We start from the raw sequence: 13,752 nt of genomic DNA, 5'->3' as shown, positions 1-13,752 counted from the left end.
CAACATATGCACAGAAACGTACAGAATATTCATACTTCACACTCCTTGTCAACTTAAATAGCTTTTCTTTCTCTAAACCACACAAAGAGTCACACAGAACCAGGAGACAGCTGTGACTTGGTAAACTTTGTTTTTTTGGCAGCGTGTGACTATCGACAGGTTAACACCGGTGGGAGGTAGACAATATGTAGTGTCATGGATGGAGCAGGAGAAAAGGGTGAGCGTGATTGCAAGTGTGTGCGTGTTAAGAGGAAAAGTGGGGGGCACTGGGGTAGAGATCCTGCAGAGTGGGGCAACAACACCCACACACCCTCTCCCACATTGGCAGAGCCAGGCTGTATGCCAGGCGCCCCGTGGAGACACACGCCAACTGGGCTCCGCACTTAAGGAGGAAGAGACCCCCGCATCACGCATACACATGTACAGATACTGTAGCATAAGCCAAAGATGGAGGCACTTTTAGCTGCAGCTTTCATAAGTAAAGAAACCCAACAAATCTTCATATTTAGGACGTTTGAGTAATTTTCATGCATTTTCATCCAACATACAAATACTCAACTATTACACTATCACATTTATTTTCTCTTAACTGACTCCTCAGTTCATCAGCTCACTCTGATCAGCTTCGTTCTTTTCTTAAAATGCACACTGCCATGTTTTTCTTTGACTTGAAGACTATTTATGGTTTCTAAATCCTCCAAATCTCACTTTACTGTTCACTGCAGTGTAATTAAGAGTCTATTAGAGTGTGACAAGTGCACGGGAGCATCGTGTGTCAGCTCCCGCTGACAAGAGATCAACTTACCGCTGCTTATTATAGGTTGTAGTCACTGCCGAGACGCACAACCTCTCATGAATTACCCACTTGTTAACTTCATAACTCGTCTGAGCCACAGAGGTGTGAAGAAGCACAGCTGTAAACGAGCAATTTGATAAACGAGTACCTAACGTCCTCGTTTTAAGACTTTTTTCCCCTTTAACACGTGTCCATTATCTGTGTTGAGCTGCGAGAACAGTCGCAACCGTGTAGTTATACTGCTATAACTACTTTACTTTCCTCCTGTCTGTTATGTAAGAGAAAAGTTTCTGATCAGGAACTCTTGGTGTGTGCAGCCTCAGTACAGACAGCAGGAGAATAAAGCGCTGACACAAAAAACACTATGTCAACAAAAAATTAAAACAATTCTTATATAAAAATAAACATCAGATGTGCAGAAGATTCACTGGTGAGGGGACAGAATGTGAAGAAAACTGTGCTTCTTTTTTTTAAAAGGCTCGCTGCCATCGCTGTAGAAATGTAAAGAAATGAACATTTAAACACTCCAAGAGCAGGAGGGATTTCTATGTAATGTCACTGATGTTTACGGGACTCTTTCAATCAGATAAAATTCTTGACGGGGAGTTTACAAGACCAATAAACAAACTAAACAACCCCAAAAAGATGTCAGAAGATGTTTTGCCCTCTGCTGCATGGACAGTATGTGTAGCTGTGTAGTTATGTGTGTTATGCGCCCACCTGTCCTTCATGCGCTGGTGCATGCGACCGTGCTGGACACACTGTTCTTCCATATCCGAGCAGCGAGCTCTCAGATTCTTCACCGTTTCCTCCAAGTGTTGTTTCTCCAATGCCAGCTGTTCCAGCTCACTTCTGCACACACACACATACACAGCTGCTATATTCACACTACCAACGTACGAAGCATTATACAGCCAACAAACTGAATTCATCATCCACTTTTTTTTCTTTAATATACGACTTTTTAGTAAAGTGTATCTGCGTAGTCCCAGAGAATGAAACAGCAGAGTCTTTGTCAGTGTGTGCACACATCTTACAAGAACGTATGTGTCATCAAATAAATGGCAGCGAGGTAGCTCAGTGGTTAGCATTGTTGCCTCACAACAGAGCTCACACACCTGAGTACTTTTCTCTGGTGTCCAAAAACAGGCTAGGTTCGTGATGCCTATGTTGATCCAGGAAATAGAAGTCTCAAAAGGCAAAACAACAAATAGTGATTTCATTTACTCTTTGGCTAATTTGGCAAACATGCCTGTTTTAAGATCACCATTTTCCACTCTGCCTACCTAACATCAACAGTAGAGGTAACAGCAGGAAATGCAGGGATAAAAATAGAGGTAACGGGCTGCATGTCCAGACGTAGTAAGTGTCACTTTCACAACATCACATTGGCCAATCTGCAGCAGCACACTTGATAAAAGGTGCAGAGTCAGCAGGACTACCAAAAACAGATGATCATTTTTCTTTTTCATCTTCCTGCAACTGTCTCACTGTAACCTCACTTAGCCCGAGCGAGGCCGTCCAGCAGGACTTTAACCGCTACGTTGGGCTTAGACTCCAGGAACTCAAACAGCCCGAGGCACCAAACACACCACCACACTGCTGCTAAACTACATAACGCACACATCCAGAAGATGTACACGATGAGCCTTCAGGCCAGTGTGTCTGCATGACTCTGTACCTACAAAAACTCTATACGTGTACCTGGTACTCGCGTCCTTCCAAACAAACAAAATACACAGTGTACTTTGGTGTGTGTGTTGTGTGCATGTGTCCTGTGGTTGGTGAGGCCAGTGCGGTCTGGCAGGGCCAGATTGGAGGCTGTCATGTGACTAATGTGCAGCACAGCTCCAACAGCTGACAGGACACTGAGCCCAGGGTCACTGTCATACACACACACCCAGAAGACAATCACACACACAGACACACACGCATTCAGCCCAGATGGAGAGCTGGGCAGGCCTGCTGTGACTACTGTAGCATCAGGTTAACAAGAAAACAGGTCAGACTGGAAAGCAGTATGTAGTATGTTGACGTGCTCTGTTCAAACAGCCTGGATAGATGATGCTTTGTGAAATGATGACATGGATGTCCAGCAGATAGAGGGAATAAACAACAGAGTGGCAGAGCAAACAACTGTTTCATGGAGAGAGAAAAAAGCCACTGAGGTAGGAAGCAAACGGCAAATTAAACAAAAAAAAATCAAGGCATAACTGAGCGAATAAATGTTCAAACACAGAGGAAACACTCACCTGCTTTTTTCAGCCAGCTCTTCCAGTTTGGTCCCCAGGTTGCAGCACTCCTCCTTCAGCCTCCCAATGAGGGAATTCTGGGAACTCAGGAGACCATCCAACTCTCCAGCTGTAATCAATGATGGGAAAGCTGGCAGTTACTTTAGGTTTAACCACCACAGGTGACGTTCCTCCAGAACAGGTGAAAGTCCTCACCTACCTACCCTTCTCTTTAAAAATTAAATGTTATTTATTTTGGATGCAAACATAGTTTAATGCCATCAGTGATTCTGTAGCTGACTGGCTTTAATGATGATATCAACACGTGCCAGCTAAACACAGAGAAGAATTAGACACCTTTTTCTGAATGATAAATTACACATAGGTTATAGAGATACAGATGTGTATTCAGGTCCTTTCAAAATAAATCTCCAATCTGACCAAAACAAAACTGAGCCTAACAAGACCATTTCCAATCTAATACTTAAACACAACTGAATAAGTTGCTCTGACAGTGTAGCAGCTGTTGTTTACCTAACAGCGGTTACACTCCCTTTAATTAACTGCTGCTATATGTAAAAAGGACAATCTCAGTAACAAGGACATGATGGTTACATTTTTAAGCCGTGGAGCCAAATCAAAAGAAATTGACAGCATAATAAATGTTTTATGCGTATGCAGGTTTTAAACACAAGGAACAGCAAGAGGCTTAATTTGAAGATTGTATCTGTCAGTTTCACCTCTGAGAATATAAAATACTAAAGGTAAAAAAAAAAAGATTTGGGCTACTATTTTTCACAGGTGAGGATCAGAGATGGGCAGTAACGCGTTACTTGTAACGCGTTACTGTAATCCGATTACTTTTTTCAAGTAACGAGTAAAGTAAGGGATTACTATTGCAAAAACGGTAATTAGATTACCGTTACTTTCCCGTAGGAACGCTGCGTTACTGCGTTACTAAAACCGTGATTTTCTTGCGAGAATGTCTCATGACAGTGACATAAGCGAGTGCTACGTGTGTGACAACAGCTGTGTGCAGATCAACAATGGATCATATATCGAGTGCGGAAGAGAGTATGAGCGTGCAGCGTTTAAAGCGTGGACGTACTGACCTTATTTTGAGTTTGATTCCGTAAAAAGTGACAAAAACATTAGTGTCCGTTGTGCGTGGGAAGAAAACTTCTTTCTACAGCGAAAAAAAACCCCCTAAACTTCCAAGCAAGCACCGAGTGCGCTACGACGTAATGGGAAACTCACAGAGAAACTGCCGTATCCTTCCACTGACCGCTGCGGCACACCTGCACCAGGATAACCCTCCGCCTACCCTACTCCTGCTTTACAGGTGAAAATAGAGCAAAAGGACCGCTAGTCTTGACTTTATTTATTTTCTGCTGTGTTTTACTTGCATCTGAAAGAGTGAGTGTAAACACACACATGTATATATATGTATATGTATATATATATATATATATATATATATATATATATATATATATGTGTGTGTGTGTGTGTGTGTGTGTGTGTGTGTGTGTGTGTGTATGTATGTATGTGCTGGAATGTGCAGAAAATAGGTTTAAATGTTAAACTAATTTCTTCCAGTCACAGAATGGTGCATATAATTAAAATTTTGCTTCATGCATAAAGTTAAAAGATTAAAACTAATAAAACAAGTTTTAAAAAGAGACTTTTCCATTTGATTACATTTTGTATGATGGATTATGTAGAAAAAGTAGAATTGGGCTGAAAGATCTATCGCTTTATCGCCTATTCAGGTTGTAAATCATGTTTTTAAAAAGTAACTAAGTAACTAAGTAACTAAGTAATTAATTACTTTTGAAAATAAGTAATCAGTAAAGTAACGGGATTACTTTTTTGGGGAAGTAATCAGTAATTAATTACTGATTACTTTTTTCAAGTAACTTGACCAACACTGGTGAGGATGATATCTTAATGTCATAATCATTAAGATATCATCCAAGTATGTTTTTACTATAATGCCACAGCTCATAAAACTGAACATGAGGAGAACATGAGAGTACAGCATCCATCCTTCAGTGGAATAAATTCAAGTACACCTGCATGCCCGCCTCAATATTATTGATATAATTAACAGACAGAGATCTGATTCCCAATCTGGAGAAATTATTGAAAGACATTTACAGAACCCTATAAAAGGCCTCCATATTTTGGAAAACCCTGAAATGCCCCTTTTATTCTACGTTGATAAAATTAGCGGTTTTGCATGCTCATGTCATTAAAACTACAAAGGAAAACATAAAGAAGATTAAAATGATAATTAAATAAGTAAAAAAAATGTGGGTCAGGGCTAAGGCTGTTCGGTATAACGATATATATTGGATGACGATATAAAAACGTCTATCGTTTCATTTTACGCTATCGTTTGTTTCGTGGTGTCGCAAAATAAACTGTTTACATCAATATTTTTTCATCCTTTTGATGGTCACTGTAGTGGCTATATTAATTTATTCTTTCTCTTATATTTTATATAACCTCACTACTGAAGGACAAACGCCTGTTTTATGCGTTGTCATTAGCAACAACGACGGTAACACCATCGCGTGTCCGCTTGTTTGTTTCACATAAACCTTTCACAATAAAGCTCAAGATCCTGTTGAGACTTTTCAAAATAAACTGAATCACGTGAAAGAGCAGATTATTTACGGATGATAATTAAAAAAGAGCCGCCAGGTGCTAAAAAATAAACCTTAGACTCAAACGTTAGAACAGGTTTTTCCCCGCAGCACGCCGTGTAATAAATATTCACAAAGAAAACGGCGGCCGTTACAACTTATGTCTAAAAATGTATAGTTTCATGCATCGGTTAAAACACTCGACTCCAGCTACACTACGCGCAGCTGGAAACACTTCACGCAAGTTGAGCTGCCCGAGATTCACAGAATTTACAGAAAATGTTACATTTTTGTGATTTATGTCGTTATCGGACGATAGAATTCTTATATCGGGATATGAGATTTTGTTCATATCGCACAGCCCTAGTCAGGGCCAATAATATCAACAAAAAAAGATTCGAAGTGAGCTGCACTAAAGGACTCTGCACTAGAGGATGGTCACTGTGACTTGTAAACTGGAGTCATCATGTGAGATCTCATCATGTTTTGGAAAGAAAAATCAATGTTTAAATGGTGTGTCTATGTGTGCTACTTGTGCTACTACTGTGCAGAATAAAAATTACACCATGACTGACTAAATAAAATACAATAAACAAAACATATGTTGTTATGAAAAGTTAGTGAAAAGACATTTCCCAACTTCTGTGGGCACATAAAAAACCCCAAGTGGCCTCACGTCAGAAGATAACATCTACCTTATGGACAGCACAGAACAATGAAACTAAAGTCACATATACGTACATATGTCTCTTTGAATCTGCAAAAAATGCTTTAGTCAACAATCCTATTAAAATAAAAACTGTTCAATCGACACAAATAAATGTACAGGGGAAAAAAAGCAGCCATGCACAGGAGAGAGAATTTAAATATAAAGTGAGAAGGGTAAAACAAGGTGGAGAAAAAGAGCGGATAGTTGTTTGAAAGCGCTTTCTTTCTCCTTTCCACCCTTCCTGCCACCTCCTCATCCGCTCATGGGGGCCTCTTTCTGAACAATCCAACACGGTGCTTTCATCGTTCCTTTGAAATGGTCCACGTTCAGCTCTCCAGCATATGTCTGCTCTTTTAAAATAACAATGGCTGCCGGTTGGATTGAGGGAATGATCCACCTGCTCCGGCATTCTGTTACAGTCGACCAAAAACCAAAAAACACCAAGGACTCGCAGTCTTTGAAAAGTAACTCAGACTTTTTTCATTTTCATACAGCAAATATTGTGGAGAAAATAAAGATCTCTGCAGACAGAAACTGGACTCTCCCCTTTAGACATCTTTGCTCTCTCCAAGCTACAGATTAGCTATTAAAACAGAAAGTTATACAAGTCTTGATTGGGAGAAATTTAAAGGGTAATGCTTAGGATGATGAGCACCTCATCCATTGACCGTTACTCCAAAGGAACCTCTAACCTATTTTATTCCACTGTCTACAGCCGCCTTCTTCAAATCACTACCACAGACAATGTAAGTCGAGCAGAAATTGGATGCTACTGAGCATTAAACTATTAAACTAAACTACACAAACTCACAGCCGTGCACACACACATACACTCTACAAAGTTTGGTCAGTGCTGGAAAAGTTGTATGAAGAATGCTAATTAGCTGAACAGGCTTTGAATGCGTCTGGCCATGCGTAGGCCAAAAAGAACCCTGGGACACAGAAACACAGCAGAACTGGCACTGGAAACAAACAGAGGAAAAATGAGGGAGGGAGGGATGGAGGGAAGAAGCGTGGCAGGGAGGGAGGGACAGAGAGAAACAAATATCTGATATCATCTAGAGGCTGCTCTGTACACATTTACTCAAAAAAGAAACATGAAAAAAAATTTCAGAAAAAAGAAAAAAGGTGGGAGGGAGCGGAGAAGAAGTGAGGGGGGGGGGGGGGGGAACGGATGGATGGAAGGACAAACGGATGGACAGAGAGGCGGGATTTGGAGAGCAAGAAAGCTAATTATCCAGCTCGTCTGTTGAGTTGCACGGGGAGAGGAAGTGATGCGAGCTACTAAAGGACGTCCACCCCTCTATCCCCTCCCCATCCACAGTTTCCTGCTGTGCTCTGATGTCAGCTCTCTTTAGACAACATGTGTGCTGTCGACACGCGCCAGCAAAAAAACTCTTTGTTTACCCCCCCACCTACACCGCCACCACCCCTCCCTCCCTCTATACCCTCCATCTTTGTTCTGCGTACCAGCAGGCTCCCGGGTTGTTGAAGGGAACCACAGGTAAATAAAAAGATAGGGGAAGGGAGGGAGGGGAGGGAGAGTGGCTGAGGGTGGGTGGTGGGTTATAGGGGGGGATATCCAGATGGTGCAACAGATGTGCTAGCAGCAGCAGCTCTGCTGTGCAGACAGACAGGGAGCTCTGAGCTGGGTCTCCCTGCTCTGCTCCCATCACCTTCCCTCTGCTCTGCCCCTCTTCTCTCTATTCTCCTCTTAAGGCTTCTGTTTGGCTCTTTCTGCTCTGTTCTGCACTTCTGAGGTCACTTCAGCCATGTTTTGTACAGTTCAGATGAATTGCTCTCCTCTCTGTGCAGTCATGGCGGGGACGAGGGGGCACAGAAAGAAGAAAGACACCCTTCAACTGGATGATGCAAGTTCAAGACCTTGTTTGAACAAAGATCCACCATGCTGAATCGTCCTTGAGGAGGAGAGTGAAAATCATCCAGCTCAATGGATGTGAATGTGTAGCTGACCCTGGTCATCTCTGCCGTTTTGCCTCTTGTTGTTCTGGATATTTGACTCTAATTGCTCTGTCCCATTCAGTCCTGCTGCGTTCTGTAGTCTTGTTTGTCTCGACCGTACACCGACCTCTCCTCTGTGTTAGAACTGACGTGCCTGTGTACTGCAGGGTACTGCAGTAAACCTAGCTGCGATGCAAATCGGAGAACAGACGGCTGCGTAGCCATGTACAGTTTCACAAGTGTGTGCAGGCCTTCGCTGAAAACTTTTTAAACGATAAACCTGCTCTATCAGCATCCACAAACTCTGATTTCTTTATTCACATGTTGTACATATAACATTTAAAGACTCATTAGATCCTGACACTGTCTTTTCTTTTCGGTCTCCCTACTCTGAAGCATAAAACAGAATAAGAAACATTACAAGATTCCTTCTGCTAATATTTTTTTTAAATGTTTTAAAAATTATAAATATAAATTGCATTAAAAAAAACGATTGCAAAACAGTTTGTTGTAAGCTTTATAATGTTCAATGGTTTTTACTTTACAATATAAATTGCTTTAAGAAGCTTTATCATGCTTTGCTCGTCCAAGTTTTCCAGAAAGCATTCAAACTGCGGCATCGAGCTGTGGTGCAGTCTTACGACAGCATGACTCTGAATGACAGGTTCTGTGGTGACTAAAATGCCGATGGGGAAGAAGGGAGGGGCTTTTTCTTTTGAAGAACTGACCTGTCCTGATGTGAGCCAAAAATGGCTGATTAAGTCAGAGAGGTAAAAAGAGGACATTGTGACCTACGCCACAAGTCAAAAGCACGAAGACAAACCCGTTGTCACTGCTGTGGATTGAAGCACTGACCTCTCTGCAGGTGTTCGGCTTCTGCTTGCTGCAGCATCACAGTCAGCTCTCGCTCCCTTTCCCGAGCTGAAAGAGTCACAGATGCCATTTCCTCTTCGTGAGCCCAGTCTGCACCCTCTCTGTCCTGTCTGAGGAGAAAAACCAAGAAGTTAAAGAAAGAAAAAAAAGAAGAATCAGTGAAAGAAAATGTGTTTTCACTATTTCTACACACTTTCTAGTTTCTGGCACATCATATAAAAGTGCACTGCAAAAAATACACGCACAGCGGCCCATTGGTAGAACCCTAAAGGCTAGATGACAGTGTTCTGATTCCTCCATAGCTGCTGTGTACACATGCACAGCATCGCATGTGAAAAGTCTCCACAGCCACTCGCTGACATTCTGTGGCATCTTACTCATCACACTCTGCGGGTGATGGTGCATGAAAAAGGTTTCACTCTGAAGCATTTCAAGCTTTGTGTTTAGGTAGGAATTTGTGTTTTGTGGCTAAAAACCGCAGAAATAATGGGTCTAATGTTTTACTCCTGCAACATAATGCAGAAGACAATTTGTACACTTAGATCAAGTTCAAGTCTGTGCATTAACAGACGTGTCAATCAGTGCATTTAACACCGAGAAACAAATTTCTTGCGTGCAATCTGCTCTGGAAGGAGTACGTTAAATAACTGCACTCAAACTGAGACGTGGAAACTAGGCGTTAAGTTAAATGTCAGATCATCTTCATTACTGTTGATGTTTCAGACTTCCCAGGCGTCCAGTAACAAATGCACAAAGGCTTACGATGTAATCGGGGTCATTTATCAAGTGAATCCCAGCAACCTGACGAGAATCCACCAGGTCGTATCTGCAGCCGTTTCTATAAAAAGACAACGTTATGTGTCTGTGTCTATGTGTGTGTGTGTGTGTGAATGATGTCAGACAGGCTTTTTGCTAAAACCAAGGTGAGAGAGGGAGCAGGAGGAGAGCACATACTGTACAACATGAGAAAGAAAGGAAGGGCAGAAAGGACGATGACAGAAAAGACTTGGAGGGGGTCGAAGGGTAAATGTGTCAGGCCACTGTCAGCTTAGAGACCCCTGAGTGATACAGCAGCTGTCTCATTCACACAACACTCGAATAAACTGCCATCCCGCACATTTTGATACAAGGTAAATCACTGTGATATATGCTACACTAATGCTGAGGACACACAACAGCGAGTCAGCTGATCGGTCATTTCTGTAAGTGAAGAAGGAGTCAAATAACTTTAAACTGCATTCAGATTTGTGTCAGTATCAGAATAGAACAGGTACGATTCAAGCTGAGGTGCTTCTGGCTTTGAACAGCGGCACATTTTGTTCCTGTCTGAACCAAACTTTCTATCTCAACTAAGTCCAAACGTACCCAAACAACAGAGAGACAGACAAAGAAGGAAAGAAAAGAAAAACTACAAAGAGCGGAAAAAAAAACGAACAAATAAACAGAACTCTTCCTGAAGTCCAAAGGCGCTAATGAAGAGAGAATTCTCCAGTTTAAGTGAAAACTTTTCTCCCCTACAGCGCTTGGCCTGCATCTCTAAAGTGACCGCGTCTGTCTGTTCCTTCGTGTGTGTGTGTGTTCTCCTGCTGTCCTGCTGTCTGGGGTGTGAAAGCGGGTGGCGGGTGTGCAGGGGACACAAGGAGACTGTGTGTGTCTGTACGCGTATGAGTGTGTGTGCGAGTGAATGAACCCCCGCTGGGCTTGAACAGCAGCCTGAGCCACCAAAGCGCACACCAGGGCTCAGCGGGAGATGGCGGGCAGGCGTTGCCAGCCATTTGGTCCTGCAAGAGGTTCCAGGGGGCCGTGTGTATTTGTGTATTTCTATGAGTGTGCGTTTGTGTGCGATTGGGACGGGGGGTGGTGGTGGTGGGGGCTCACACCAGACCTGTTTACCCACCAATTAGCATCAGACAGATCGCCAGAAAGTTCCAGCAGTCAGCAATAGAGTGGTGGCGAGGAAGAGGAGGGTGATAAAAACTGAGGAGAGGAAATCAAAAGACAGAGAGCTTCACATTTGGCATCTGCTTGGTCGTGCTGATTTACAGAACCGAACCTCAGAAGTACGACCTAGTTAAGGACAGAGAATTGAACAAACGGACTGGAAGCTTTCGTTCCTGGGTGAAGAAACCCCAAAGAAGTGCGCTGAGTTTAGGTTTCGGTTCGATAAGTTGGGTACGAGCACTTGTATCTCTGTGACAAGAGCCTGAAAGCCTCACCAAAGATCAATCTGGAGCTAGCAGATCAAACTTTTGCGGTTGTTTCCCCCCTGCGCCATTTTGTACCTCTAATCCAATGCAACATGTTTACTTGCAAAATGCTGTTACAAAATGGCTGCTGTTGAGCACTATCAAATTAAAGCATAAAAAAGAGAAAGCGAAGGCGAGGTATCAGCGAAAAGCCAAGCCCTGGAGCAAGCATAAGGGGTGACGGGTAGAGCAGAGGCTGAATATGTGGGGCTGGAGCTGTAGAATTCTCCTTGGGCATTAATCTGCCTTCCAGTTAATTGGTGAATGGGCTCTGGGATGCTGCCTGTGGCAGGAACTCTTGTTTGGGCCTAGGAGGCAATAGACTGACTGTTCAGTTAGCAGATAGCTGGGCCTGTTTGTATATGCCTGGCCTGATGCACAGTAGGACAGCTTGATAAGTATGGCGAGAGCTGCATGGGCCAGGGGCCTAAGGTAGGCTGGAATGGCTCTGGGGCTGCGTCCAGGTACAGTGGCTGCTGGGTAAGTGGGAGGTGGCAGAGGCGGTGGCTGGCTGACTAGCTGGCTGGAGTGGTGAGGAAGAAGAGGGAGCCCAGTCCACACTGCCTGCTTAAGTGGGCACTATTCAAGCTGTTGCCCATTAGATGTGGGGTGCCAGGGCCTGACCAAGCGCGGAGTTTGCAGCACCCCATGGTGCAGCCGGCATCCCACGCCAGAACCACCAAATGCCGTGGTTTATCACAGAACGAGCACAAATTGGAGTCAGACGGTGGACTTGGAGGAATTGGAGACATTCGCCAACGCCAGACACAACTGACCGCTGTTCTGACTAAAGTAAAAACAGAATTAACTCTCCACTATATAACTCACATACATATACATGCATATTTAAAGCATCAAAATACGAATACACACATACACACACACACAGTTTATATTTTGCTGTAATTTCAAATCCTTAAAAAGCAGTCACAAGACTGATGAAGGAAAAACTGGAGCTACTTATTCAACGCACTGCGAGGTAAAGAAAGCGTAAAACATTGACGTGTATCGTACATTAATTATCTACATAAAAACAAGCGATAAGCTAAAAAGAACAATTCCTCAAATTAATGAATATTCAGATTTATGCTCCGCAGTAGTTATGTGGTGCAAAATAACAGGTGTGAAATTAACATACAGGTGAACAGACTGCGAACTGAGCCTATAGCAAAAAACATGTGAAGACGCAGGCTTTGTTTGCAACAAAAAGGACTGAATGTTGCAGGTACTGATGATCCCTGCAAAGAGTTGAAGAATCAAGACAAAGACAAATAACAGCATTTCTACTGCGCAGGTAAAATACCTACGAGAGCCCAGAACCAGAAAATGCTATCAATTATGGAATTAGCGGTTCAATGTAACATTTTAATTGCAGAATTACAGATTTACGTAATTCACATGTAACTAGGATGTCATTATAGAATAAACAATAAAACGCACTGATTTCTGAATTCTATAACATTAATTAAAGGAAAATGTTGGCACTCCCTGCCACTGATTCATCGAGTCTTTAACTCTTCTGGGTCCCTCCAATTATCATCTCTTTATGATGCAATCTCTCACAGGTCCTCAAAAGGATTAACTGAGGTGGTCCTAACACCTTTTTTTCTAATTTACAGCCTGTACAGTGACCCTTGGATAGGGAGCACTGCCATCTTTGAAGAGACCTCCCTCACTAGAATAGAAATGTTACATTTAGGAGATAATTTCTTTCATTTTAAGGCCACAAGTGAAGTCAAATCACCCTAGCAAAACACAGCATACCAGATCTAGGTCAGGTTTTTCCCCTTTATTTAGCCTCTTATATGAACATAGCTATAAAAAACCCACAGTTAATTTCCACCCCATTTATCGAGTCAGTAAGATTTTACTGAAATAAACTCATAGTATACTATAAAATGACAACTGTTAATTATTTGCTCTCCAACCGCTCAAAACGGTGACACTCGTGATGATTCACTCTGGTGGAGGAATTCCAGTAGATACACGGTTATTTATGATAGACTGCATCAATCAGACTATATTAATATTCAACAGTTTGATACGCAAGACTACAAAGATGATTTTCTGCTTATGTGCGAGTGCGATGTTTATGTGTGCGACAGAGAGACGGTGAGCGAGCGGCCTCGTGTAGGCCCGTCTAAGTGGTAACTGCCAACAATCGATGAGCGCGATACAGAGAAAATAATGTGACATATTGAACATTTGCAGCGCTGCGTATCGGTGATGTCGCACACAATAAACATCTGAATTGTTCCGTGTGGCAGACCACGCAGAGTGTCAC

At 42.6% G+C, this 13,752-nt stretch overlaps 1 protein-coding gene across 5 annotated transcripts in view; it reads right to left on the bottom strand.

Moving 5' to 3' along the window:
- The window catches only part of sdccag8 (SHH signaling and ciliogenesis regulator sdccag8), a 53,795-nt gene that overhangs the window by 14,549 nt on the left and 25,494 nt on the right, over nt 1–13,752 (bottom strand). For all 5 annotated transcript variants that reach the window (XM_006783644.3, XM_035904743.2, XM_006783643.3 and 2 more), the window contains exons 14-16: nt 9,205–9,332; nt 3,049–3,157; nt 1,517–1,648 (exon numbers count right to left, since the gene is read on the bottom strand). In XM_006783644.3, the coding sequence (XP_006783707.2) occupies nt 1,517–1,648; nt 3,049–3,157; nt 9,205–9,332 (369 nt within the window). The remainder of the gene's footprint in view (nt 1–1,516; nt 1,649–3,048; nt 3,158–9,204; nt 9,333–13,752) is intronic.

This window comes from Neolamprologus brichardi, chromosome 13 (genome assembly GCF_056152115.1).
Source record: "Neolamprologus brichardi isolate AB-2024 chromosome 13, ASM5615211v1, whole genome shotgun sequence".
Taxonomy (NCBI): domain Eukaryota; kingdom Metazoa; phylum Chordata; class Actinopteri; order Cichliformes; family Cichlidae; genus Neolamprologus; species Neolamprologus brichardi.
Note: the sequence above shows the minus strand (reverse complement) of the source record. Positions and strands in the feature narration are given on the sequence as shown.